This window comes from Molothrus aeneus, chromosome 5 (genome assembly GCF_037042795.1).
Source record: "Molothrus aeneus isolate 106 chromosome 5, BPBGC_Maene_1.0, whole genome shotgun sequence".
Taxonomy (NCBI): Eukaryota; Metazoa; Chordata; class Aves; order Passeriformes; family Icteridae; genus Molothrus; species Molothrus aeneus.
In genome coordinates, this window is record NC_089650.1 from 22,236,418 (window position 1) to 22,262,716 (window position 26,299).

General features: G+C 45.0%; 1 protein-coding gene across 2 annotated transcripts in view; it reads left to right on the forward strand.

Annotated features, from left to right (window-relative positions):
* GRIN2B (glutamate ionotropic receptor NMDA type subunit 2B) overlaps positions 1-26,299 on the forward strand; it is a 205,589-nt gene that overhangs the window by 107,356 nt on the left and 71,934 nt on the right. For both annotated transcript variants that reach the window (XM_066549660.1, XM_066549659.1), the window contains one exon: positions 22,270-22,384. In XM_066549660.1, the coding sequence (XP_066405757.1) occupies positions 22,270-22,384 (115 nt within the window). The remainder of the gene's footprint in view (positions 1-22,269; positions 22,385-26,299) is intronic.

Consider the following 26,299-nt stretch of genomic DNA (forward strand, 5'->3'; position numbering starts at 1 on the left):
TCAGGCTTCAAAGACTCATAGAATCATAGCATCATCTGAGATTGGAAAAGACCTCTAAAATCATTGAGTCCAATTATCCTAAACTGTCAGGTCCACCACTAAACCATGACCTTAAGTGGCCCATTGCCATCTACCTCCAGGGATGGTGCCACCACCACCTCTCTGGGCAGCCTGTTTGCTGGCTCAACTTGAAGGCATTTCCTCTTGTTCTATCTCTTGTTACCTGGGAGAAGAGACTGACATCCACCTGTCTATGACCTCCTTCCAGACCAGTAAGATCCCCCCTGAGCCTCCTTTTCTCTAGGCTAGACACCTCCAACTCCCTAGGGAGGGTTTAGCCTGGTGGCACCATGGGAAAGGTGCTCCTCTGTCCAGGATCCTGGGGGTGCTCCCTGGGCTTGGTAGAGATAGCTTTTCATAGATAGGTTTCCTTGCCTTGAAGACAGCTTTCTCACTTTCTGTGCAAATTGACTATCATGCGCAGATAATTTTTCACATCCTTTTGGAAATGGGTTAGAGAGCTTTGGAAGGCTTGGGTGGTTTTGATCCCCCCTTACAGTCCAGAGCTGCTTCTTGGCCTCATTCCTGTCCTTACTCTGTACTGCATTATCTCCAGGAAGTACAATAAGAATGTTTGCCTTGGAATAGTGCTGCCCTTCTTCCGCGTGGCCCCTTCTCCAGCCACTCTTTTCTTCTGTTCTTTCCCACACCGTGTTATTACCAACAATCCTTTATCAGCTTCACAGCCAGGGGCTACAGGGATGCTGTGCAGGTTCAGTGCCAGCTGCTGTCCTGGGGACCCACCTGGTGCAGGCAGTGGGGTGCGATGCAGGGGCACTGGAATGTCCTGTGCAGAGCCCTGAGCCCCCTCCTGAAGAGGGAGGGCTGTTGCACGTGGTATCTGTAGGTGAGGGCTTGCATTGCAAACACTCAAACACCTGCCTGTCCCATGCCAGCAAGCTGTCCTCCCAGCAAGTGGCCCCTCTGACAGACTCCATTTCCCCTAAATCCCTCTTCACATATTCTCCAATTTGGTAAAAACATTATTCCTCTGACTCCATGCCGGTGCTCCTGGCAGATCCAGATCATCGGCTGGGGGTGTGTATATTTGGAGGTCTGAGTGTTCTGCCCATGTAGAGTATTTTTTTATGATATAAAATTACTTCTGAAAAAGGGATTTAGAGAATTTTTTCTATATCAGTATATATGACATCTTCAAATTTAGGGCACCTTCCCAGGGAGACTTTGCTTGACATCCTTATCTGAAGTCAGGCATTTAGGATTTGAGGACCCAGTGCTTTAACTACTGGGCTTAACTAGTGGGCTTTTCTGGAGAGGGAAGAAAGGTCTTGGTGACTGACTAGAGGAAGGCAGTGAAGAGAGTAGATGATATATGCATCCAAAAGACTGTGAATAATGATGTAGAATAATGGACATGAATTGTAAATGGCTCTGTCTCTGAAGAGCATCACCTTGTCTTGAGCACTGAAAAGTGTCTGAAAACACTTGCCATCTCACACCTTGTAAAATTTGAGCCTTGCGTGTGAACACTGTCTTTTAGAACTGATGGGTCAGCAGCAGAGCCAAAATTCCTGGTGTGTCTCATAGTACCATGTGGGCATAGAAAAGCAGCCAGCAGTAGCGTCCATTGCCCGATTTTCACTCAAGCGAAAGACAGTGATGCAGATAGCAGCAGCTACTCTATTTCTAAGAGGTATCATGTTAAAGAGCTTATTAATACCCTCCTACCTCCTTCCCATCCCTTAGGCAACCAGCATGGGCAGCAAGTATAAATAAGTAAGGATATGCAAAGGGCGAAATTTCATTCCAGCTCAGAGCATGTTCTGTGATGCAACGCATAAGCACTTAGAGGGAAGGCTGGGATGGAAATCTGCAGTGCTCCTTCCCAGAGCTGGAGATAATAGTTAAAGGCAGACAGAGTCGGGGTGTGGATGGAGCTGTGTGGGACTGCACGAGTGGGAGAAAAACATGCCTGACTGACTCTGGCAGTGGTGGGGGTGCCTATTCTGGCAGCAGGTGGGTGAGTGTGTGGGCTGCAGTGAAAGTGTGGTGAAGATGCATGATTGAATTATTAGTTTGTTATGCACGTGGCTGAGGGAGCTGGGGGAAGGAAGGTGGTCAGTGGAGCAGACTTTTCCTGTCCATCTGGTCATGGTGCAAAGAAAATACTGAGGCCAGTATTTTGATTGGGCTGTGAATCTAGAAGGACTCCTAGTGAGCAACAGCTCAGCATTGAATCCACCTTTTCAGCTCTCTGGGACGTCCTTATTCCCTCTTGGGCTTTGCAGACAAGTTTTCAGCTATTGTAAATTGCTGCAGGGCAACAAATCCATTTACATCTGGGTAAAAGAAAATATAAATGTTGTGCCATCTTTCTTGTCCATCCATCTGTCTTACTTTGCCACCCTTTCTGCTTTGTCTTCGTTAGCACTCCCTGGCTGTCACCTGAAGCTAAAATGAACTTTCTGGTTTCCCCCATTGGTTCTGCCTTTCAGATATGGTTAGCAGTGATCTTGGATTCTGGGCCGTGTGTGACTGTGCAGAGGCTGCACTGTGCATTGTGGAGAGGGGTAGGCAGGGCTAGCCAATTCATGGTGAGAAGCATCCAGAAACCAGAGTATAAACCAGGCTGAAAGCAGTGGGAATAGCTCTGAGCACTCATGCTGGAGCCAAAGGGCTGGCAGTGACCAGACCCAGAGCTACACAGAGGGGACGCTGGGGGTTATGGCCTTTCCTCACCTGGAGAGAATTCTCCTTTTGGCCCTTGCTGTGGGTGAGGCTGCTGTGCTGGACCATGGGAGATAAAGGCTGTGCCACCCTCAGTCTCTTAAATCACAGAGGTTGTAGTGGGAGAGCCTCTAGCACCAGGAGTGGGAAAGCTGGAAGCTTAGACAGGGAGTAATGAAGAGAGATAGATATGGGCAAGTTGTGGGTGTTCCCACCCTGCATGTGCTTCCTACAGGAACTGTGGCTCCTCTTCAGTTTTCAGGGAGTGGCTGTATGCGTGCTCAGGGGCTGGAAATGGCTGACATCAAGAAAGCTGTCCTCATCCCTGGAACTGGAGAGGTTGATGATTTCTGGGCTAGGACCAATTTTGTTCTCAGTTAAGCACTCCTCCCTGCAGAGCTCTTCTCTTTAGTCTATGGTTTGGATATCTACTCCTCTTTCAATCTGTGGGAGGCTGATGGGGTGTGTGGTGTGTGTTTCTGCTGTGTGTATGTGAAGAAATCACCCCACCCAAATTAGCTTCTGAGCACCAAAAGGCTCTAGAGCAGGAAAAGTGATTGATATTAACCTTGTGCATTCTTTAGCTGTTGGTTTTCTTTTACTGAATGAATATCACATGTCCTTCCTTCCTGCATCATCCCCCCACCACTCCCCCTGCTCTGGGCTTTACATCAGCCTCCTTAATAAGAAGTGCTCTGTTTTTAGTCCTAAGTGAGTGCTGAGCCCTTTGCTGCAAGGCTTACTGTTGCCTAAAGCTCTCATCTGAAATATCAGACTGATTCTTCAGGCATGTTGCACACCCCTGAAGAGCCAGCCCTATCTGAGCTGCCCTGCATTGTGCATGGGGGCTCACAGCCCTCTCCCACCCCACCTCCATTCCTTTTATTCCATATCATCAGCAATGACTGGGAGATGGGAGTAAAAAGCAGACTCTTTTGCTTTGTAGTTTATAATAAATTTCTTCAGGTAGTTAGCTGCCATACTGACAGTGCTAGTAGAAGAACCCCACAAAAAATCAGGCGTGACAGGACCCTGTTATTAAAGGAAATTGGCAAGGATACACCTCTGCTAAGCTTCACTCGGGACTGCCGAGAGTGCAGTGGGGAGACGTGTCCCTGTCAAGTGGCACTGACCAAGTGAGCACACACCAAGAGGTGCATCCTTTCTCTCACCTCTGTGCCCCCCACTCCATGGTGATGCCTTTGCAAGGTGCTTTCAAGGCGGTGTTTCTTCCACATGTATTTCCCAGTCCTTCAGCTGCCTCTACCTTTGTATTTGAGAGTTCGTTGATATTTCTTCCATCTCAGTACTAATTTCTTGAGACTTCCTTGCTTGACCCTACCATACCTTCTTCAATATTCCAAGAACAAATAATATTTCCTGAGGTAAAATATGTCAAAGGCAAAAGACTAAAATGAGGAGACTTAAAAATACAGTGTCTAATTAAAATACGGAAATATCTGGAATATTATGGCAAATAGCTTAAAAAGAAACCATAATTGATTAACCAACTTTCTGAATAGGACTAACCCCAGCTATTACACAGGGCTTGGTAGGAGCAATAAAAGCTCATGTATCGATTCTGCAGAGACAGGAAGTTTATTTGGACAGTGATAGGAGGGAATTGCAGATGCTCTCATATCTCTGTTCCAGGCTGGGAATCCTCAGTCATCATTGTCATCGCTAATGATGAAACCAATGCACAGGGCAGGGCTCTGAGGTGGAGAAAGTCTCATCTTTAAATGAGTTTGCCTGGCTCTGTGCTTACCACTCCCTCTGAGCCCTTCATCTCTCTGTTTTCTACCATGTGCAAGAAAAGCAACATCAGCTCCCTCTTCAATGTCATCAGCTTTCCTTCACCCCTACAGCTGTGCACATGAGCTGCTTCTGCCGTGGGTGCCTCTGCCCACACCCAGGGCTGCCTCTGGACTGAAGAGGTGGGAGAGCAGACTCAGTGGTCAGGGAGCCCAGCAGGGAGGTGGCACCCATTGAGGCTCTGTGGAAAGGATACTCCAAAACCAAGCAGGTTCCCTTCAGTATCTAAAACATGGCTGCTTAGCTCAACTGCCCGTGCGCATTGGCTCTGAAGTGCTGAGCTAGAAAACTCAGAAAAACTAGTCCTTGCTTATGAAATTTCTTATATTTCGCTATACTTCTATCACAGATCCAAAGGTTTCTCATTCCACAACACTCCACCTCTCCATCCAACCATTCTGCAGTCACATTTTTTGCCCTTCACTCTTTCCTCTCTTGCTTGAAGCTTCTTGCCACTCTTTACCCATCATACCTAACTGCAGGATGTTTTAGTGTTTTTGTTCAATTTTTTTTTCATTATGCTATTTGTTAGAGTAAGTGAAGAGACCTATTGTTTATTTTTTGAAGATGGAGCTAAAAAGCTCTCTGTGTATGTGTCATTTGGGTGTAAGAGTGGGCTACTATGACATGAAACAATAGGTGACAAGTAAGGTAATGATCACAGTTTGCTGTTTGGTTGCTTCATTGAAAAATGGGTGGGAAAAGATTACATAAGCTGTCTCTCTTTTGAGTGGAGGGCTGTGCCAGGTCACCTGCAGAGGTCCTTTCTAACCTGAATTTCTCTGTGACTCTTAAAATCCTGTTTGCTGTAGTGATATTTTCATCCTGAGGTGTGTTTTTATTTGCTTGTCTCACAGTGCGTGGCGTGGTGGGACCGGGCAGTATCTGGAATATTGTTGTCTAGCACTGAAATCCAATCAAGTGTTTCTTCTTTCATGGCCTAAACAAATCTTACTTTGCAGGAGAGCAAAAAAATGGCAATTCGAAGAGCTCATCTGTAGAAGTGTTTTACCAATTAAGGGCTGCAATAGCAAATAGGGTCAGAGCCTTGACAATTTCAGAGAGCTAAATGAGGGCTTGCAGCTGGAAGTGGAACTGCAAAGCTGAAACTGGACCTATATGTGAATTTTGCAGTACAGTTCGGGGTTTTTTTCTGTCAAAATGGCTCCCAAAATGGCAAATCTCTATAGGCTGCACTAGGTCTTCTTAGTCTCTCAACTAGCCATTGTAGCACCTCAGCTTCTTCCTAGAAACTCATATTTCTCACATGACTTTTCCCATGTAAAAATAAAATTAATTGAAGGGGGCATAATGGAAGCTTTAGTGTTCCTAATGATTTCATGTTCTCATTCCAAGGCACTGTGATTAGCCACAAGAGCCTTGATTCTGGCTTTCTGTAAAGACTCTGAGAAGGATTTTCAGATATATCAAACAGTTTGAATTTTTTAGACATTAAGAAAGCAGGGTTAAGAAACTCTATTTTGAATGACTGGCTACTTGATGTACCATGGCAATTGACCCTCTGGAGGCTCTGCAAGCCTAAGCTTGCCTCTGATGTCCCTTCTCAGCTACCCCTGTCAGAACTGCTCCGGAAGAACTGAGTCTGGGATTGACAGATGACATTTGCAAGTTGAGAGGCCAGGGATGCTCAGAACATTATTCCAGGGCCCACTCCACTGAGCTGCGTCCCTGCACAACCTCAGCTGTGTAAACTTCCTCTTTTTCAGTCGCTGACTACTGGTCTTGGCAGTGGTGTTTGTGCATGGGATTCAGGAGTCATGAGAGCCCTACCCCAGCTCTCAGCATTCTCCTTGATCCTTCCAACAGACCCCAAAGAAACCTGTGGCTTTGCCACCCTCTCTTGAGCTGTTTTCTATCACCATTATCATATGTGGCAGTTTGGATGCCAGCTGAGGCAGCATGTTTTGGAGTGGGTCAGCCTCCCCTCTTTCACAGGAGCTATTGGAAGAGCTGACTGCAAACAGATTTTCACTGCCCCAATGTGGACTGATGTCAAACAGTGCCCAATGAGAGCTGACAAGCTGACAGACCCAATCCATCAGTGGAGGATGAGGGAGGGGGGAGAGAACATCTCTTGTGCACGCCTTCAAGAGACACAGAGCAATTTCACAGATGGGCCGGCAAAGCTCTCGTAAGTGATACCAGTCCATATTTAATAGCCTGTCCATTTCCCTGGAGGCAGGTGCAGGTGCAAGGGATACAGGGATAAAAGATTCAGTACCAGGCACAAAGTAGCCGATAGGAGTCTGGCTTCCAGGGGCAGGCTCCTGTTTGGTACTGCCACTGAGTTATTTTATTGGTAAATAACTGGGAGTGAGCTGGCTGGGAGCCCCTGCTGAGCTCAGAACTAGAAGGTCTCTGAAACCAGACTTTGGGCCACAAGAAATAAATCTGTCCCCTTTTGACCTGTGCATCCAATGTTGCAGAGTAATTGCAACAGTGAGTTCAAAAAGAAAATATGGGATATTGGTTCCTTTTATTGGTGCACGGTTAGTTGTTGTATGCATAGTGGGCTCTGGGCTGTGCACTGTCTTCACCTTTGTCTGAGGCTAAGATATAGCTTTGCTGCCCTTTGGGTAGGCATCACAGTGTTTTCTTATCTAGTGGGAGCCCCCATGCCTTTCTCCTGCCCTTAGGGCACAGTACTTCGTGCAGGCTCCAAATTAGACCGCATCTCACAAAATTGACCCAAGCTTGGACTCATCTGGGCCTACTACCCTTCCCTAATAGCATCCCCTATATTTGCCTACAGAATGACTCCCAACACCTGGGGCTCAGCCTGAAAAGAAATTCTCTTTGTGAGGTTACCTGCTTGAAATTGTTCCCAAATGAGCAAACTTTTCAGGGATTTCTCAATACAGACCGTAGAATCATAGAATGGTTTGTATTGAAAGGGATTTAAAAAAGTATCTACTCCTAACCCATCTGCTATGAGCAGGGACACCTTCCATTAGGCCAGGTTCTCAAAGCCCCATCCAGCCTGGCCTTGAACTTTCCCTCCTTGTGCTGGGAACCCCAGAGCTGGATGCAGCACTGAAGGTGGGGTCTCACCAAAGCAGAGCAGAGAGGGAGAATCAACTCCCTCATCCTTCTGGCCACACTACCTTTGATGTAGCCCTGGATATGGTTGGCTTTCTGTGCTGGGAATGCACACGGCCAGGTTATGTTGAGCTTCTTGTCAGATCTGAAAATCAGCACTGATTTGGATTTGATTTATTGGTTGTTTCACAACCAAAGTCCGTGTGAAAACACTAATCCCATGCTGACTCTTCTGTGCATTGAATTGTTTACTGCTTAAGCCCATAACAGGTCATTTTTATTATTTCCTTTCTCTTCCTCCAAAATGTTGACTGCTTTTAGGTCCCAAGAACAGTTGATATAGGAGTTTGACCCTTTAGTGATTTTTCACTATTTTTCATCCTGATGCTGAGATTATGAAGGCATTATTGTGGTATATTTGCATCAGACACATAGTGGGTTATAAAGCTCAGAAAAGTCAGTCAGCTGCTCTTCCCTCATCAAGAAAGTTGAGAAAAATTCTGCCACTGTCTGTGCTCATTTTCTTTATCCCATATAATGTGATTGGATAATCTTAGAGGTGGTCTGGAGGCCTGGGCTTGGGCTCCAATCTCAGTAATAAGCAGAGCAATGCAGATGAATCACTTGGTGGTCCAGCAGAGCTGTGATTGGGCTCAGAGCGCAGGGGCAAGGATTTTTTCTTCTATTTGAGCATTGTCTGCAGGCTGGTTGCTTTATTTCATCAGTACAGATCATTTAGAGAGATAAATGATCAGAGCATAGAGCACTTTGGGATCCCCAGCTCTGAAATATATGTGGGAAGACCAAGCTGCTGTTGCAATAAAAGTTAAGCTACTTCATTGGTGCTATACTGTCAGTAGTAATCCAAACACATAACTTAAAAACATACTAGCCAGGCCCTTTCTGTTTGGTCCGTGTCCTTTTCTGTGATGAGGTGGGAACTGGCATCTCCTTGCTTTATAACTGCCTGATTTGCAATCTCTCTTTCCCTCTTCCCCCACCCTCACAGCAGCCTGTCCTCATACTACTGATTCATTGTGCAATCAGATGGGTGATAACAGATGCTTCAGGAGAAGGGAATCTTCCTCCACAATTTGCTTAGCCAGTTGTGTGGTTGGAGTAGGAGTCAATTCCTTCCTGCCGTCTGCAGCCGTCTGCAGCCTGAAACGACTCATCCATCCCTTTCCATGCTAGGGGTGCAACTATAAATACTAGCAAGGGTTCCTAGAATTTGCCATCCCTTTTAAAGTTCTTTCTCCAAACTCTGTCTTTGACCATTTCTTACAGCACCAAAAGGCTTCTGACAAAATACAGGGTGCAAAAGGGTGTGAATGGTTGCTCATTTCACTGAGTTGCCTGCCCTCCAAGTGTGGCGGATGTGGGTTAGAAGGCAGAATTAACTTATTTTCACCGTGCACTTCAGTTCCATTAACAGAATCTCCTCTAATTTTTGCTTGGCCACAATATTGTGACATTTGTCATGTAGGTTAGGACATGTGCTATACTGGGTAGGATAGACACAGTTGAAGGGGACCTAGCCTTGTGCAAATGTGAACCCAACAACAACAATAACTCCGCTTCTTTCCTTGGTAGCTAAGTTTGCAGGGAAGTAACATTTCCATCTCGATTTCAGTGATTAGGAGTGACATCCTCTTTCTACAGCCATCTGGGGTGTGAAAACAAATATATCTGCATGGTCCAAATCGATCCAGAAAGGTGGAAAGAAAACCAAGGGCTATCAGAAAAATTATCCTTCTTTGCCTCGCTGCTTTCCGCCCGCTCTCATTGTTTCGTTTGCTGACTTGTATTTCCTCCCACTCTTCAGCTGGGCCAAATTTGACTCTGTCTGGTGGAGGCTGGGGCAGGAGCAGTGTCAAGGCTGTCGGGAAAGGGGGAGAGGAGTGGCACTGGGGTTCTTGGGGTTGAGATAACCTCAGGGCTGGCAAGGTGACTCCCCCAGCACCTCCCAGGCCCCACTCCAAGTCCATTTCTAGGATCCTGACTGACTTTGGCAGTTGGCTGCCGATGGAAGAGGGTTTCCATGGCAATGTACCAGTGCTGCTTGCTCCCTCCTCAGCACTCTGCCTCCCATTCCCTCCCTCTCCCTCTCCTCACCCCCCTCCCCAGCCCTCCTGTTTCTCAAGCCTGTTGCCATGGAAAAGTCATAATCCACAAAGAATTTCAGATCCCCCCACACCCATTGGGGTTTGGGTTTTTGGTTTGGTTTTTTTTTTCATGTTAAAAGTTTGCTTTTCAGTTTAATGTGTGGGTAGGGAAAGCTGTATCTGCCTGTTTGAAACCTTCTGCCTTGGCAAGAGGGAGGTCTTTATCTTGGAACTGGAGGTCCTCCTGGAGGGAGGGTGGTATGAAGCTCTGCATGAGAGCTCCAGCTAATGGGCACCCCATCAGGGTTACGGCCTTGGGAAGTGCTTACATGACATTGGAGTTTATGACCAGTTTTTTTGAAGGGGTGTCATTTGGCATCTGAATCAATGATGTATAAGCACCCAAGACATGTTGGAGAAAAAGGAGGAGTGAGAGATTTCTGAAAGGTGCCTCCTCTTGAGGCTGCTTTTTCTGAAGTGGTTTTGCTGATTACTGCCAGTAGAAGAGGGTGCATACAACTCATGCGCTGCCACAATATGTGCATAGCAAGAGCTGTGGGAATGATGCAGCTGAAGGTACTGAATGAGACCAGAATTAGAGCCCACATTATTCCATTCCACCTGGTGCTCAGGCTAATTTCCAAGCTTTCAGGGTATGTCCACATCTATCAGGACTTGTGGATGAGATTTGTGGGTTATATTTTAGTTTGTTATCTTCAGTACCAGTTAAAGGTGAAAATAGTTAAATTTCTGAGAGCTGGTTGAACTGGAGGGAGCTGTGGTATGGTAATAGATGTGGAGCTTGACGCTCTGATGCACGTTCCATGGAAATGTTCTGGTCTCACTCCTGTGACACTTGTTTCTGTCTTCAGATTTCCCACCGTGGACACTGTGGCCTGGAATGCTGAGATGCTTGCTGGAAAACTGTTTTCACTGTATTTCTAGGACCAAGGAGTCCTATAAGTCTCCCGAGCAAAGAAATATTCTTGTCAGTTTTCCTACTCTGACTTTCAGGAGGGAGAGGGAATAAGGTTCAGATAATATATCCCAAATTTGGACCTTGTACTTATTTCAGACCTCCTGAGAGTCTTTTATTGGATGCAATGTTAGTATCATGCCTAAGGCTTCTTTAAAGTGACCTTTTCTCAGAGAAGAAGCACAGAAGTAATTCAAGATCAAATGCAACTCTAGAATAAAATGGCACATTTATTTCACTGGAGATGAAGCAACATGGGCTGAAGTTGGCTGTTTTTTTGCTTCAGGAAACACTGAGGATGCATGCTCTGTTTCATTTTTATATATATGACTAGGTTCAGGTCGTCTGCTGCAGTCTCCTTATCTACTCATCATGGTTACCTCTCCCCATTGTCTGTGTGTACCAGGTATGTGAGTCACTTGCTGCTCACCTGACCTCAGATGCTGAAGTAGTCACAGAGTCTGGCCTGGACATGTGGAGTGTGGAGTATAACATTGAGTCTTTTCAGACTGCTATTGGTTTACAAAACCATAAAGTCATAGTGTTAGGTAATTTTAGAGCCTCTTCTTTTGGATTAATCCCTGGAAGGTGATGGATTTCCAACTGCCACACAGAAAGCAAAAAGCCTGATCTCTCAGCAATGCTTGCAAAAAGTCTGATCTGTCAGCAGAACTCAGCCCTTTTCCTTGGCAATATGCCTTTACTCTGTTCTAGACAGACATAATGTCTTCAGTTCCATGCCCTAGGTTGTTTGTCTACTTCCATTTTCAACCTCTTCTCCAACACTACTGAGGAGGAAGCCTGAGAAGTTGCAGCAGCGTGTTGGACACCTATCAGGTGGACCCCATCTCTGTGTTTCACAGAGGCTTCTGAACACTTAGCAGCAATTGGAAAAATTACTCAACCACTACCAATCTCATCTAGGAGTTGAATTATTGATCAGAATTCAGTATTTCCCTTCTTTTTGCACCTGTCAGACCTCAGGGAGGGATCCCAAAAGATTTTCCAGAACACTATATGAGAATGTAGGAGTGCACCGATCATATCAGCAAACCAGTCACCCTCCTTGTGGTTAGCAAGACCTTGTGTAGCCCCAGATCTCTCTCTCTCTTTTACCAAAAGGAAGAGAGAGAGAGGCATGTAAGTTGATTTAACAGAGCCTGGACTACAAACTACATCACAAAACACTCTCCAAAGTTAATAATACAAGGCACAAGTCGGATATGATATAAATGATGTAAATGTGTGAACTCTGAGTAGGACTTTGGCAGTGTTCCCAGCCGTGTTCAAAATGTACCCATGATATTTCTATCTCCCATATTGGGAACCCACTAGAGACAGGCATAAAAGACTTAGGTTGGGTTTATTATCCATATTTATCATTCATTTCAGAATAGCATCTTCCTCCCACACTGATCCATCCTCACCGCACTACATATGCACCCAGCTCAAAGCAGGATTCTTCACACCCTGGCTTTTGGGGCAAGAGTTGAGAATGGTGAGATAGGCTTGAAGTGTATGTTGGGAAACCCAAAATAGATGGTGCAAGGGAATATGGACTCTGTAGCTATACAGGTGGAATTAACAGAAACAGTTTGCAAGCTGTCAGGACATGGGACTTTGGGGCAGAAAGGAGGCATGTCTGAGTGTAGGAAACCATGTGAAAAACTGGAAGGAACTTCTTGGTATTTATCTCTCTTTTCTATTTTCCTAGTGTTTGAAAAAGGGATGATGTCAGTGAAAGAAGAGCACAGAGGTGTTATTGCTGTGACTGGGGTGGGTATAAGCAAAGGCTGGGGGCTGAGGATTTGCAGGGTAATTTTGGACCTGGGACCTGGGGTCCAGGGAGCACTCAAGTGGGGACATCTTGACTTTTAGAGCCTTGTTGTCACAGTCAGAGCAGAGAAAGTACCAGTTGTGCAGTTGAGCTGGCTGCAGTGAAGGCAGCAGTGTAACAGCAGTGTCTGTGTTGGAAGTGCTGGTGGAAGTGGTGGATGCCAGCAGAGAGCCAAAGGGAAGGATGGCAGACATGGCAGATTGGGTGGAGAAGCAGCCACACAGGGAAGGGGCTGATGGTGAAGAGGCTACTAATTGCACCAAGTGTTGTTGGAGTGCTAACTACAAGTGAGGACAAGGATGACTAATTACAGACAGGATTGTGAAGAGGAAGAGGAGGAAGGCTCGAGGAGGAGTGGTGAGGTCTGTGATTATGGCACTTCGTAATGAAGATGCTGATCAGTGCGTGACTACAAGGGTTTGAGCTCTGGTATTAACCAAAGCTGTACTCTTCACATGTGCCAGCTTGTGGCTTTCTTGCTTCTTCTTCTATCTTACTTTCATTTTATTTGATTTGTTACTGCAGCATTTTCCTTCTTTGCATGTAGTGTGGATAGAAATGCGTTGAAGGGTTTCATGTAGAATAAAAAAAGGGAATGAAGAAATCTTAATTTAGACACTACCCCACTGGTGATGTATCCTGTGCCCCTTGTTACACAAATGCTAGCTGGGAGGCCTTCTTGAAAGAAAGATGTTTACCTAATGATACAGGGAAAAAAATCACAGGAAAGCTTAAAGGAAACAGGGAAAATAAAAAAAAAATGAACGCTAATAGTTCTGAGACTTTCCTCAGCCCAAGGAAGGGTTAATGCTTTAAATGCAATGTAATTTCAGCGGCAGTAAAGAACACGTTTCCATGGAAACATCAACCCACAGAGGGAGAGAAAGCGGGAGAAAGGAGAGAGAACAGCAGCAGAGGGAGAATGGCTCCTCTGGTGAAGGAAGAGCAACCTCCAGACCCTCCCTTCCTAGTTACAGACAGGAGTGATTATTTGTTTATTTTTTGAATCGATTTCCCCTTGGAAATGTTATAGGGAAGAAAGTGATAGGATGCCAGCTTGGCCAAACTGCTACAGACCCAAGAAAATCCAGTCACACTTTTTGGAGTGAGCCTCCTTGCAGGCGTGACTCTGCTCCTGCCAACACTGTGAATTCATTGCCCCTCACAAATGTGCGAATGCCTCCAACACTTGATAAACTTGAATAACCCCAAAATCACTAGTGGTTTCTCCTTGGGTCAAAAAAGTTGAGCTAGTTTGCATTTTCTGAGAATATAATAAAAGGATTTATTTCAGTCTCCATCTGATTTAGCCTTACCTGGCTTCTGTCAGTGAGATGGACCTTTCTGGGATATTTGAGTGGTTTTCCACAAGCAAAAATGTTCTGAAAGCTCTATAGGAAAACTGACGTGTTCACCTGTTTTCTGGTCTTGACTCCCAGGACAGAAACTGGAATGAGCTCTGGGTAAATAGCGAGATGCCCTGATGGCTGGCTGCACACCAGCATACCAGCCACCTTCAGGAGACCAAAGAGGTCCTTGACGTGCACATCTGCTCAGCCAGAGTTTTTAAGCCGTGGTCCACAGCCACGTGAGATTCCAAGGGAATGTACAAAAATTATTAAGAAAAGTAAGGCTGCTGTCAGCAGGATTAAATTCACTGCGTAGGGACAATAGTTCAACTGGAATATTTTTTTACAGCTCTTCAAATTGACAGAGCTTGAAAGACATCATCCTGGGTGAAAAATCACTGAAGAGCCTCATTTGACTTCTGTTCTGTGACTGCTTCTCCTATCAATGATTGTATGACTATGCCTTAAGACAGATAAACAGGACATCTCCTAACCTTTCAGTATTTGCTTTATTCTAGTGGTATGGCTTTCATCAGTGACCCGTTGTTGGTGCCAAGACATAATTATGACCCGTTGTCGGCTGTTCTGACAAATGTAATTTTCCATGCTTTTACTGTGCCATGTAAGCTGACTTTTAGTCCTTTCATATGAAAGAAATACCTTGAAAGCTATTTTTGCTTTGGAGAAAAGTGATATGTTATCTGTACCTAATGAATAAGGAAGGATGTAAAGGTGTAGCAATAAAAAAATAATACTTAAAAAAAGTAATTGGCAGGAATTTAATAACTCTGTAAAGCTTTCCAGCTTGATCCAATTTTGGACTGAACATTTAGTTTTTATTTTATGCAGTGACTGTAACAATTTTGACCTTAAAGCTAATTTTCTATTAGCTATTTTCTGTTGCTTAAAGGTTTGGTGAGTCAGTTCAGAAGTATATTTGTTTTTATCAAAGCTTTTCTGGCTAAAAAAACCTTTCTGAGAATAGGCTGATATCCTATGACATTTATAGATAGTTCCAGCTTTAACAGACTATGCTCTTAGTGTTCCCTTAGAACACTTTTCCTTATTTCTGTTTTATTTCCAGTGGGGCCAGAAGATGTAGAGGTATATTCCCTAGCTACTTAGGACTGTGTCGTTTTCCCAGGGGAAAAAAAAAGGACAAAAAAATAGATAAATTTAGAAGAAATCAGAATTTGTAAATCAAGTATTTTGGGTTTAAAAGGGAATAATTTGACATGGAAATCCTATATGCTGTCTCTTGTGATTAGGAGCATGGGAATTTTGTATTTCTATTTCTCCTTCACAAAACTTGAATTAAATATTCAGTGATATTCCTTCTCCTGTTGAGGTGATGCTGTTCCTTGTAGGATTCTTTCCATGTGGCACATCACAGATGCGTTTTAACTGGGACTCTTTTCCACAGAAGAAAGGGTGGAAGGTGTCACACAACAGACCAGACTGTGTGGGAGCATGATGGTACCGGAAGCTTCATCTTCTGTCCAAAATTACTACAGCTTTCAGATCTTATGTTTCTTTTTCTTTCTAACAAAATGTTGACCTCTTCGTGAGAAGATGTTGTGGCCACATTCTTATCCTATTTAAAAACTGGTTTTGCCAGATAATTTTTCATGGCCCTGGCATTTGTGAAAATAGGTTAGTCAGGATGTCTGTGATAAAAAATTGGTTTTGGTTGAAATTTCAAGATATTGCTGTGACCAGCATAGCGCACAGGGCAAAATCAAGATTTATCTTGCTCTTCTTCCCATGAACAGGTTACCTCATCCTATTGTATATTTGTTTATCCTACAAGTCACATGCAGTCTGGCTTTGGGACTGTCAGCAGCATCCTGGCAGAGGGAGTGTGAAATGCCACTAGGCCTGAATGGCACCTCCTTCCCCATTAGTGACTGCATAGGATGAAAAGCAAATGGGATCAGGTCCTGGATGACTGTATGTAGGCAGAGGAAAAATGTATTGTGAAAACTCTGAAGCTCACACAAGCAGCCTTCCACCTAGGTGTCATTGCTGTCATGTCAGCCCCAGGTTGGAACCCATGTTCCCTTTGGAGGGGTAATTCAGTGACTCCCCCACCCTGTCTGCTTCCTGATGGATACCTGTCTGTGAGGCAGAGCCCTGTGGTGCAATGATGAGTTTCCCCTTACATTCTCAGGAGGGAGGCTGGGGGCTGCACACGCTGTGGAAAGCGAGCTTTGCTTCTCATTCTCAGGAATGGTCCCATCTCATTAGGATCAAGCAATGCGTGTAGGAAAGCAGCCCTGCCATTGCTGTGGCTCCCTGCATCCTCCAAGGATAGATATATCCTCAGTCCCCAGGAGCTGTCATCTCAGAGTCTTTGTGAAATGACAAATTTGTGGTAGATAAATAGAAGGAATGGGAAACAAAGTGGAAGCACATTTTTTTTTTTTTTAGATTAAGAGAGGGATTGATGTAAAAGATTCATCCTTCCACTGTACATAGGAGCTTTCACTTGGAAGTCTCAGCACACATAAACATTGTTTTCAAAGCAACTTTGCTAACAATGTTGGAGAAAGGTTAGTTCAGTAGAAATTTGTCTTCCACCAGAAATGGTTATTTCAGAGGTCAGGATCAAGCACCAAAAAAATTAATCTTCCTAGAGGTGAGGGGCCAGTCTCAGTGGATTGACCAGTATCACTCCATTGATGTCAGATGAATATCACTGATTTATTGCAGCCCAGTAGCTGCCCTCTTGTCTTCTAAAAAGGTGTGGACAGCAGAGACAAACCAAATTTATCTCTTACATCTCTGTTATCTTTTAGCCTGAGGCATATATCCTAATCTAGATGATCTCTAAATCTTTTTGCTTAATGAAAACAATCTTGAGCTCTGGGCATTTCTCTAAGGCTACTGGTCAGACTGATTCCCAGAAGTAATTTGGGCTGTAGTCTGGGCAGATCTTCTGGTGCAGGATGCCTGTACAATTTGGAATTTGGTAGCACTCTTTTCTACTCTTTCTTTCTTAGAGTGCATCTCCCCATATTCAGTGGTACCACTGACAGTGAAAGTGACAGAAATAAATGCAGAAGAGTGAAATATCATTCCCTTAAGATTTAATTTTCCTAGTCAATGGTTGCTTCTGTTTTTTTTTTTTCTAATTTGTTTTGGTTTTGTTCTTCATAATAGCCTCTTGTTACATAAAATCAGCTGCACTCATGCCCTTTGCATGGAATCCTTTCGCTGTAAATTGTACCTGACACCAGACAGATGTTACACAGATACAGCCAGATGTGCCCACCTTTCACAGCTCCATGAGCCACTGACAGCGCAGCCGTGTCAGGGACAGTGCAGGGCACTGAGCAATGAGAGAACCTCTGAAAGGCTCAGCCGGGATCAGGATTTACAGAACAGATTCCATGGTGAAATTTGATCAAAGGCCCAGGCAGAGCCTGGTTTTGCCTTTTTTTTGGGGTGAGCAATTTGGTTTGATATCCTGTGGAGCCTGTCTTACCTCAAGCGAACTCATGCATGCACAGCGGGGTCTGGATGGCTCTTGTGTCTGAGTTGGCTCTGCTCTGAGGCACAGTCAGCCCCAGAAATTTTGAACAATGGTATAGAGAAATAATATCTGTATTATTTTAAGCCTTCCATGGGTTTGGAGAATGGAGGTATAAATCAGAAGCAAAAGGGATCAGTTGCGGTTTTCTCGTTAAAAAGTCAACACTACTTCAGTCACTCTGATGAAGGCATTTAACAGCATAGTTAGTGCTGCTTAAGTCTTTTATCTGTCAATCACTTGCCCCTTGAAGGTTAGAATTCCCATTTGTAGATCAATATACTGGTCCTAGACTCCCTTTCCCCTCTCCTTTGAGTCCACCTATCCTTTTGTCTGTCCATCCTTGTTCAGGAGCAGGCGTGAGGGATGGGTGGGACCCTGCTGCAGGGCTGGACTGATGTTCTCTGCCCTGGTTGTTTGCATCAGGCAAGGCTGGGCTGGTCTTGCTGGTGCTGAGAGAGGGAACGTGGTTTGGAGCAGTGGGCACTTCTACTAAAATGCAGTAACATGCTTTTGCTTTTTTGTTCCTTCCTGGGCATGAAGTGGGTCTATTCCCTGATACCTCAGACTGGTGAATTTTTAACACTGTCTCTAGGGGGAAAAAAAAAGGCTATTGCGCCATGCAGATTCTGTGGAGTAAAGGCCTTTCATTGCTTTCATCTCACTGCTATTATGATTGGCCTCAGTATTTCCCATTACAGTGAGATTCCAGACAGGATGATGGTGGTGTGTATCCCTATCCCTTTATCCTGCATCACATTCTACTTGCCTTTTACCCTGCAAAGGTAAAAAGTATCCCACAGATTTTCCTTCCCCACCCTCCAGCTACACCTTGTTTTTCCCTTGTGTGCTGGGCTGCAGAGATGACTCCCCAGTGCTAACTGGGGAGAGGCTGTTTTATTTATGTGGTCTGTCTTATTCAGGGAAGCAATCGATGGAAGGATAATCACGCCATTTCAGACAGACTGCTTGTCTCACTGAAGCATAACCAGCACTGACAGGACGCAGGGGAGGGTGTGTGTTTGTGTGTGCTGCACACATGTGAGGCCGGGAATGTGACGAGGTGAACCGATGCAATGTCCAAATTTGCCCCTCCAGTCGGCAGGCTTAGGAGGAGCTGATTCCCCAGGCAAGGCACTGGAGGCAGAAGTAGGAATGGCAAGTGCTGATTTCAAATGTATCTCCTTCACACCTGTCTCTGGGGCAGAAAAAATTTGGTTAGCACCCTTTCTGTGTTCCCTCAAGCCCCCTGTGCCCACCATCTGCCTCCTCAGGCTTTCTCCATCACGGCTGAAACCATTTAAAATGCCATCATCTCTCTGCTGGTCCTAAATTGGCCATCTGATGTGGTTTTAATGCTCTATTAGCTCTGCTTTAAAACACTCTCCTTTAACTAGCAGGGCTGACAGATTTATGTCCAGGATGGGTGATGTTACCTCAGAGCCCAGCATGGGGCTTAGGTCCCCCTGGGTCTAATTTGCTTTGTGCCCAAGGGCACGTCCCTTTGCTCCTGCCATCTTGTCCATACCCCAGGGCTCACGGGGTCAGCCTGTTTCCACAGGCTGGGGATGTTTTGCTCTCACCTGTCTGAGTTTGGGCATTGCATCCGCTGCATTGCCACTGGGCTGGCAAAGGGCTCAACCCTTCTGTGCTTGCATCAAGTAGTTCCAGAAGCTGCCACATAAGCAAAATCTTTTGCTGAAAGGTGATTCTAGCAAATTAAATTAAATTGCATGTGTCAGCCCCCACCATGCCACCTTTCTCTTTCTTGGAGTGCCAAACATGCAGGGATTAAAATTTTTACAGGCACGGTTTCCTCCTGGTTTATGTCACTTGCATGCACAACCTGCTTGCCCTCATGTTGTGCCCCTGTTACATCTGGTGGCTCAGTTCAGACATGTCAGGGAGGCTCTCAGCCCCCTGCTTGCCTGCTTAGGGACTGGAGTGTGTGTAGGCTGTAGGGAGGAACCCAATGCCCCTGGCCAGAGCAGGCAGCAGTGGTGCTGGTGTACCAGAGCAGCAGTGCTGCCCACGGTGGGGACTGCTGCTGCAGTAATGGTGGAGGGCAGAGCCACTCGAGTGTGGCTGCCTTGCAGCGTGCTGCTGACTCGGCCTGCCTGGGAGTCCTTCAAGCCCTGATGCTTTGTCACATAGGCTCAGTGCGCCCAGGCAAGCCCTGCAGCTCCCTGTGAGCTGCTCTTGCCCTGCGTGCCTGTGTTAGCTGGCAGCATAGGTACAGGAGAGCAGGGAAAGCTGGGGGGGGATGCCACTTCTTCTGCACTTCTCCTGCAAACTTTTGTAAACATATTGCTAATGGGTTGGAGAGAAAACACTCTGAAGAGTTATATTGCCAAATTTGGAGACTAATTTCAGTCATTAAGGTGTGAAGCAAGGGATTTTAGTGCTGCTTTAAGTGTAAATCTCGAGGCAGCTCCAAGGATTGAAGTCGTTGACGATCCCGCCTTGATTATTATTAGAGGTTCTAATCTTTCCAGTGAAAATGAGCATAAATGACACCCTCTTGTCTCATATCTGTTGCTGATTTCTGTGAACTCTTCTTGTCAAGCTGTGCAAGGGAGATTCCTGTAGTGGAATCGTTCTTGGGTGTAAGAAGAAAGAGTGCTGAGAATGGTTTAATATTGGTGTTTGTTTAATTAGATGTTGGCATTGCTTACTAATTACTGACATATAAAGCTGCAACTCCCATCAGGCTAATGGCATCCTCATCTTCTTGCAGCCTTTCTTTGTCTTTACTCTGGTGGCCAGTGCAGAGAAGTCATGAAGTTGTAATCTTGGAAGATCCCTCCCACCACCACCAGAGCCTTAATTAGGTCTTGTAGGGTGCACATACCTGGCAATGATCTGTGCCTGGCATTCCTGTGAACCAGAACAATTCACACAGCTGGGGGAGAAAAAAAAAAAGCCAGAAAAAGAGCATGTGTGGTCCTGACATGGAATGTTTTATGTTTTAGGCATAAATCTTATCTTATGGCTAAGATTTTCCAGGTGGAGGATGTTTTGGGGTTCACTCAATGTTTGCATTCCAAATGGCTTTGGTTTTTGGAAAATAACCCATAGTCTGCCTTTGAAAATTGTCCTGTTGCAGATGTTTCATGCTGGGCTCCCTTATGGCCATATTTCCAATGCTGAACACGTCCCTTGAAGGTCATAACATGGAGCAAGTGTGGAATTTCCTTTAGAAATAAACATAATTGCTGATTGCACTTGGCAATGGGGAGTGAATAGATGAGTTTGGTTGATTAATGGAGTTAAAACAAAAAAGTTTGAAAAAGGAACAAACTAAAATAAAAAAAATAAAAAACCTGCTTTTTTTCATTTGTTTGAAGAAGTTTCCCTGATACAATGATTTCATTAGATTAGCAGGGAGGCCTCTTTGTGCAGATAGTAGGGAAGCATGAACCCACCAAAATAACAGGTTTTTTCCCCTCTTATTTATTTTCTTGAAATTGGTTCAAATTGAGTTCATAAGGGACAAATTGAAGCTGAATATTAGGAAATGTTTCCTCATGTCACGGTGTAATAGAATAGAAAACCTCTCATGTCTGTAATAGAAATGTTGCTTGTGTAATTTATAGAACTGTGCAAAGTAGGGGAGTGCAGAGTCCAGGGGCCAGCCCTGCAGGCAGCTTGGTCACCTCTGCCTCTCATGGTGATGTGATGCTACTGGTGCCAGAGCAGATTTACAAAGGTAAAATTTACTTCATGCAACAGGATTGTGAATTGAAGTGAAATATATGAACAGGGTAAACTGTCAGAGTGCCATGGTGATGTCATATAAACCACTGAACTGTGAAATGTGTATTTACCTCCTCTTCCCTACAGTGTATTTCTAGATGGTCTGACAGTTAGGAAAACAATAGACCTGATTCTTATTTACAGCTACACCCCTTTAACATGCTCTCAATGTGCAGCAAGGCCTTGAAATGAGTGTAGCTGTAATCTCAGTCCACTTAAAGGCCTTCCCTATTGCCAGAGCTGAGTAAGGAGGCTTCAGGATAAATGAGATTGAAGCCTGGACTGTTTAACTGTCCATTTGTACAGCTGACATGAAATGCCCCAACAGGGAGTGCCTTCTGCAGGAGTGATGGGGTCTTTCCAGACAGAGAGAATCGCTGATGTTGGCTGCAGGGCTGATCACCCTTTAGCTTGATTTTACTGGGTGTAAGTCTGGACTCTGTCCCTAGGAAATAAGACTTTCACTGGGCTCTTTCAACATCCTTATCCCTATTCCTAAGTTCCCTCACAGGAACACTCTGGGCCCTATGAGGTGTGCTGGCTCTGATAGGGATGGAGCTTCTTGCAGGTGTGCTGCTCCTTCCTCTGGTCTCCACTGCTTCCCAAGTCATTGCCTCAGTATTTGGCCTGGGGGGAGGCTGTCCCCACTGCTTCACCTGTCACCCATCACTGTCCTCAAGTGGCATGCAAAATCCCCTTTGGAGAGTGAGTGAAGTGTAGGCTGTGCAGTGTGTTTGCACAGCTGATTGCTAAGGATCCCTCTGCCCTTTGAGGCAAGGGAAAACCAGGGACTGTGGGCATACATGTGTGTGTGACTTTTAGACATGTTTTTAGGAATTCATTGAGAGCCAACACAGTACATCAGTTCCCTATCCCAGTCACAAAATGGGGCCAATTGCCCTGCCTTGCCTGATTGTCTCAATTTCGGGACTAATTGTCCTGTTTTTCTAACTCCCTTCCTCTAAGATTTTCCATTGTATTGCACTGGGCTTCTACCCTCCTGATGTGAGCTGAAGAGGGGAGGCAGGGTCTCATTTTGGGTTTGGTTTCCAAGCACTAATGTTCTCCTTTCTCTCTTCTCTCTCTCACAGGTACCTGATCAATGTCACCTTTGAAGGCAGGAATTTGTCGTTCAGTGAGGACGGATACCAGATGCATCCCAAGCTGGTCATCATCCTTTTGACCAAGGAGAGGAAGTGGGAGAGGGTAGGATATGTTTGGTAATTCTCCATCTGTGTCAGGGAAGAAGAAGGGGGAAGGCTCCAGGCAAATAATCCTCCCCACCTTTCTGTACTTCTTATCAAGGGCTGGCAATCTGCTTCTTGTATCCTGGACCACTGGTATCTCCACTGCCCAGGCTGCTGTCTTCTCCATGCAGGATGCCATTACAGTCTTCCATTAGCCTACATTAAAAATTCATCAGCTTCCTTTCTGTAATCTCTGAACATAAGTTTTCCAGCCTTTCAGAGAAGATACCTCCTCTGTGCCATGAGTTTCAATGGATGAGACAGAAAATATTTCTCTGTGTGGTTTGGTGGCAGTGAAGTTCTGTACATTAAGTGACTGTGATTGAGCTACAGCCACACTTAGTAATTTATGCCACTATTAACTGTGCTCGATGTGTCTGGCCAGTGTCCCTTGCAATGGGATGGTGCGTTAAGTGGGATGGTGAACGTGAGATCATATTGAGTTGTTCAAAGATCCAGATTTGCATATTTTGGAATAATTTGCATGTAACCCAAAGCACCATTTTAGAAATGGTGTGAATTTCTGAGTTAGTGGGAAGTTTTGGTTCATTTCACCTCCCACATAAATGTCAGTGGTCCAGGTTCTGAAGAAGTATTCCCAAAGGGTTTCTGTTGAAGCAGAGGGGGTACTTTAAGGGCTAAGAAAATGAGATATAAAAAAGGTTTTGGGTGTGAGAAAAGAGCAAAGGAAGGAGAATTCATCAGAACGCTCAATAGATATGAAGCAGGTCTGTATACAATCATGTGTATGCCTTAGAAAAATGCCCCTTTGTCCCACCCTGCACAAAAAACTTTCTCTCCTTGCCTGCTTGTTCTCTGCATGGACTTGCAAGCGACTTGCTTGGTTAAAGTGAGGAAGAAATTAGTGGGGAAATGAGAATGAAATGGGGAGCTGTCAGGAGAGGTGTATTCATAAGAGAGCCGTAGGAACAACTTGTGAATGAGACAGAAGAGCAATCACATTGGTGCCCGGCAGTCACTAGGGTCTCCCAGTAGCTGCAGGAATTTGCCAAGAAGGTGAAAGCCCCTAGCTTGTGCCTGGTTTCCAGGAGGACCTGTCTACCTCATGGTCTTGGCACTGTTCAGATCAGATGAGGGTGTGTGGTCTGGGACAGTCAGAAGAGGTCTCAGTGGGCCAGGAGTGTGAGGAAACAAAGGGCATGGCATAGCACGTGTGGACAACTCTTGGCCATGGCTGAAGGCAGGCTGTCTAGATACTGCACAGGGTGTGCACATGCAAAGCTCAGGCTGTAGAGAGGTCACATCAGGCTCGGTCCGTCACTCAACTTCATTTAAGCTTACCAGCAAAAGTCCAGGAGGATTTGTTCCTAGCTGGCACCACATTTGTTCTCATGGGGGAAAATTCCATCATCAGAAGGAAAATGAAGCAGTAGCAGCATGAATCCTCCAAGGGGTTATTAGCAGGCCTGGCTGTGGGAATCTGTTGCTGGAAAGCTTTGCAGTCTCTGGGGAGGCACAGCTAAATACAGTCCTGTTTTTATCTTGCCTGTCACGTGCTTCACATGTCACACCCTCAGTGAAGGCTTGGTGGCTTCTGTCAGTGGCAAGAAGGGTTGTTCAGTCTCTGGGAGTGAATTTGTGGTCTCTCAGATGAACCAGACAATTAGTAGAAGGGTTATCAAGATTGTTGGGGTTAGATCTGTGACCTTCTTGAGCCCTGCTGTCTGTGAGGACTACTTGGCATCCATTAAACCAAAACAGTCCTTAACTTCATAGGAGCTGGGGCTGGACTGAAATGAGGCTATGATGAGCTGTGGTATTAGTGGTAAGAAAAACACATAGTGCTTCCTGGGCACAAATGTTTTATCTTGAAATGGGTGTCTTCCTCAAGGAGGATCAGATTATTATAATCAAACTCTGAACTGGTTGAATTTTATGCTGGCAGGCTCTTTCTGGAAGACACTGAAGTAATCTCCAGCGTGTTCTGATCACAGATACAACCTTACATACCTGGAACCTCATGCTCTTTTTCTTAATTTTATTTCCATTCAGCAGAAATTCAAACATAAAAATAAAAGTGTGAAGCAGAGATCTTTGCGACAACGATCATAGTTTTGTTCCATGTTTGCAAAGAGTCAAGCAACACAAACTGTTGGCCCTTAACAGCAGCTCCCAGGCAATGCCACAATACAAGAAATTATTAATATATTTTTAGCCCATAATTCCAATACCTTTATAGTGCTTTGGAACATTATCCAAATTCTCACTAATTTTATGTAAATAGCAAGGTGCTTCATCCTGGGAACTTTTCGGCAAACAGGCACTAGGAGACACGAGATGAGAGGCTGAGTGGGAGACACTGATTTGGTCCAGCTGCATTCACTGTAGCTCAGTCTTTAACTACGCACTTAGCTATAATCAGATGCTATGCCAGGAAGGAACATCAAGAGGTCAACTAGTCCCTCCCTGTGCCCCAAGAGAGGGTTTAACTAGACTGAAATTATTCCTGACAGATGCTTGTCTCACCTGGTCTGAGAGACCTTCAATGCTACAAATCCCATGAAATTCCAAGTCAATCTCTTCTATGGCTTCTTTCTCCTTACCCTACTAAGTTTTCCTAATATCTAACCTAGATTTCCCTGGCTGCAATTTAAGCCCATGAATACTTCGTGTCTGCCTAATGGACATAGGGAATTGTTTATTCTCTATCACTTCTAATTGTCCCCCTGTGGGTTTGAAGTCTTCTATGATGTTGTCTCCCAGTCACCTCTGGTGTCGGTTAAACAAGAATTTGTTCGGTCCCTCTTGGTAGGTCATGTTTCCTAGTCTTCTGATCATTTCTGTTAGTCTCCTCTGGATTTAGTAACACAGCTTGCAGCTCTGTACAGCTTGGCATATTTGATTCTTGAAAGATGGCAAATGGATTTTGAGGGTATGTCTCATGGAGTATATATAAAAAGATGTGTTTTAAAATAGGTGGGAAGTCTTCCATTTTCTGAGCAGCAAAGATCCAGACAGTGACTGAACTGTTTCAGGATTTCAGGTCTGTGAAATCTTTTGTGATTTTGACTTTTTTTCCCCAATAAATATCTTCACAACCTCACCAGTTATTTCAGAACAGGAATTAATTTTCCAGAGGAGCTGCAGCTGCCCCCAGACTCTGATGATGATGATGATAAATCTCCTCATGAGTGCTTCATACAAACGGAAGCCTTGTAGGGCTGACAGTCATGAAAGAACAAGAAGAAAACCCACTTACTGCAAGGGGGCAGTAACTTGAGCTCTCCTGCCTGTCTTAACCATGAGTAATGGTTCATCATGATAAGCAAATATGCTGAATTTCATTCACTTCTCTGTACTCTGCTCCTTGGGGGCAGAACACTGCCTGCCTTTCCACACTACCTGTTCATCAGCAGGTTAGTGAAGCTCTTTGGAGGTGGTGAAGGATGTCTACTCTTATGCCCCATGAAGGACCATGCCTCAGTGCAGTGATGAGTGGGGGGCCAGATGTCTTGCAAAGTGAGCCAGAGGGTCAGTACTACTCTAGGTTTTGTGTCAGTGGGTTCTGATATTTTGTGTGGGAAGAGATTTCACCCAGTATTTTTCTTCACTATCTGCCTTTTTTTTCCTGCTCTCTTATGATCCCACATATGATGAGGACTTAATTCTGGGTTCAAGATCCCTCTGTGAGAGCTAGCAAGTGCTGCTATCTCCAGCTCTTGCTTACATCCTCCTTCTCTACTGAGCCCTATCCCACTAGCTCCCTGCCAACAGTTCTGTCCCATTAGCTCCCAGATCTTCCCATCTGCTTCCTCACTTTCCCCCAGCAAACCCAGGGGTGACACAAATGTTATGAACTTTGGTACCCTCTTTCAGATTCCTTCTCTACTTTAATTACTAGTGAGTTTGGCAT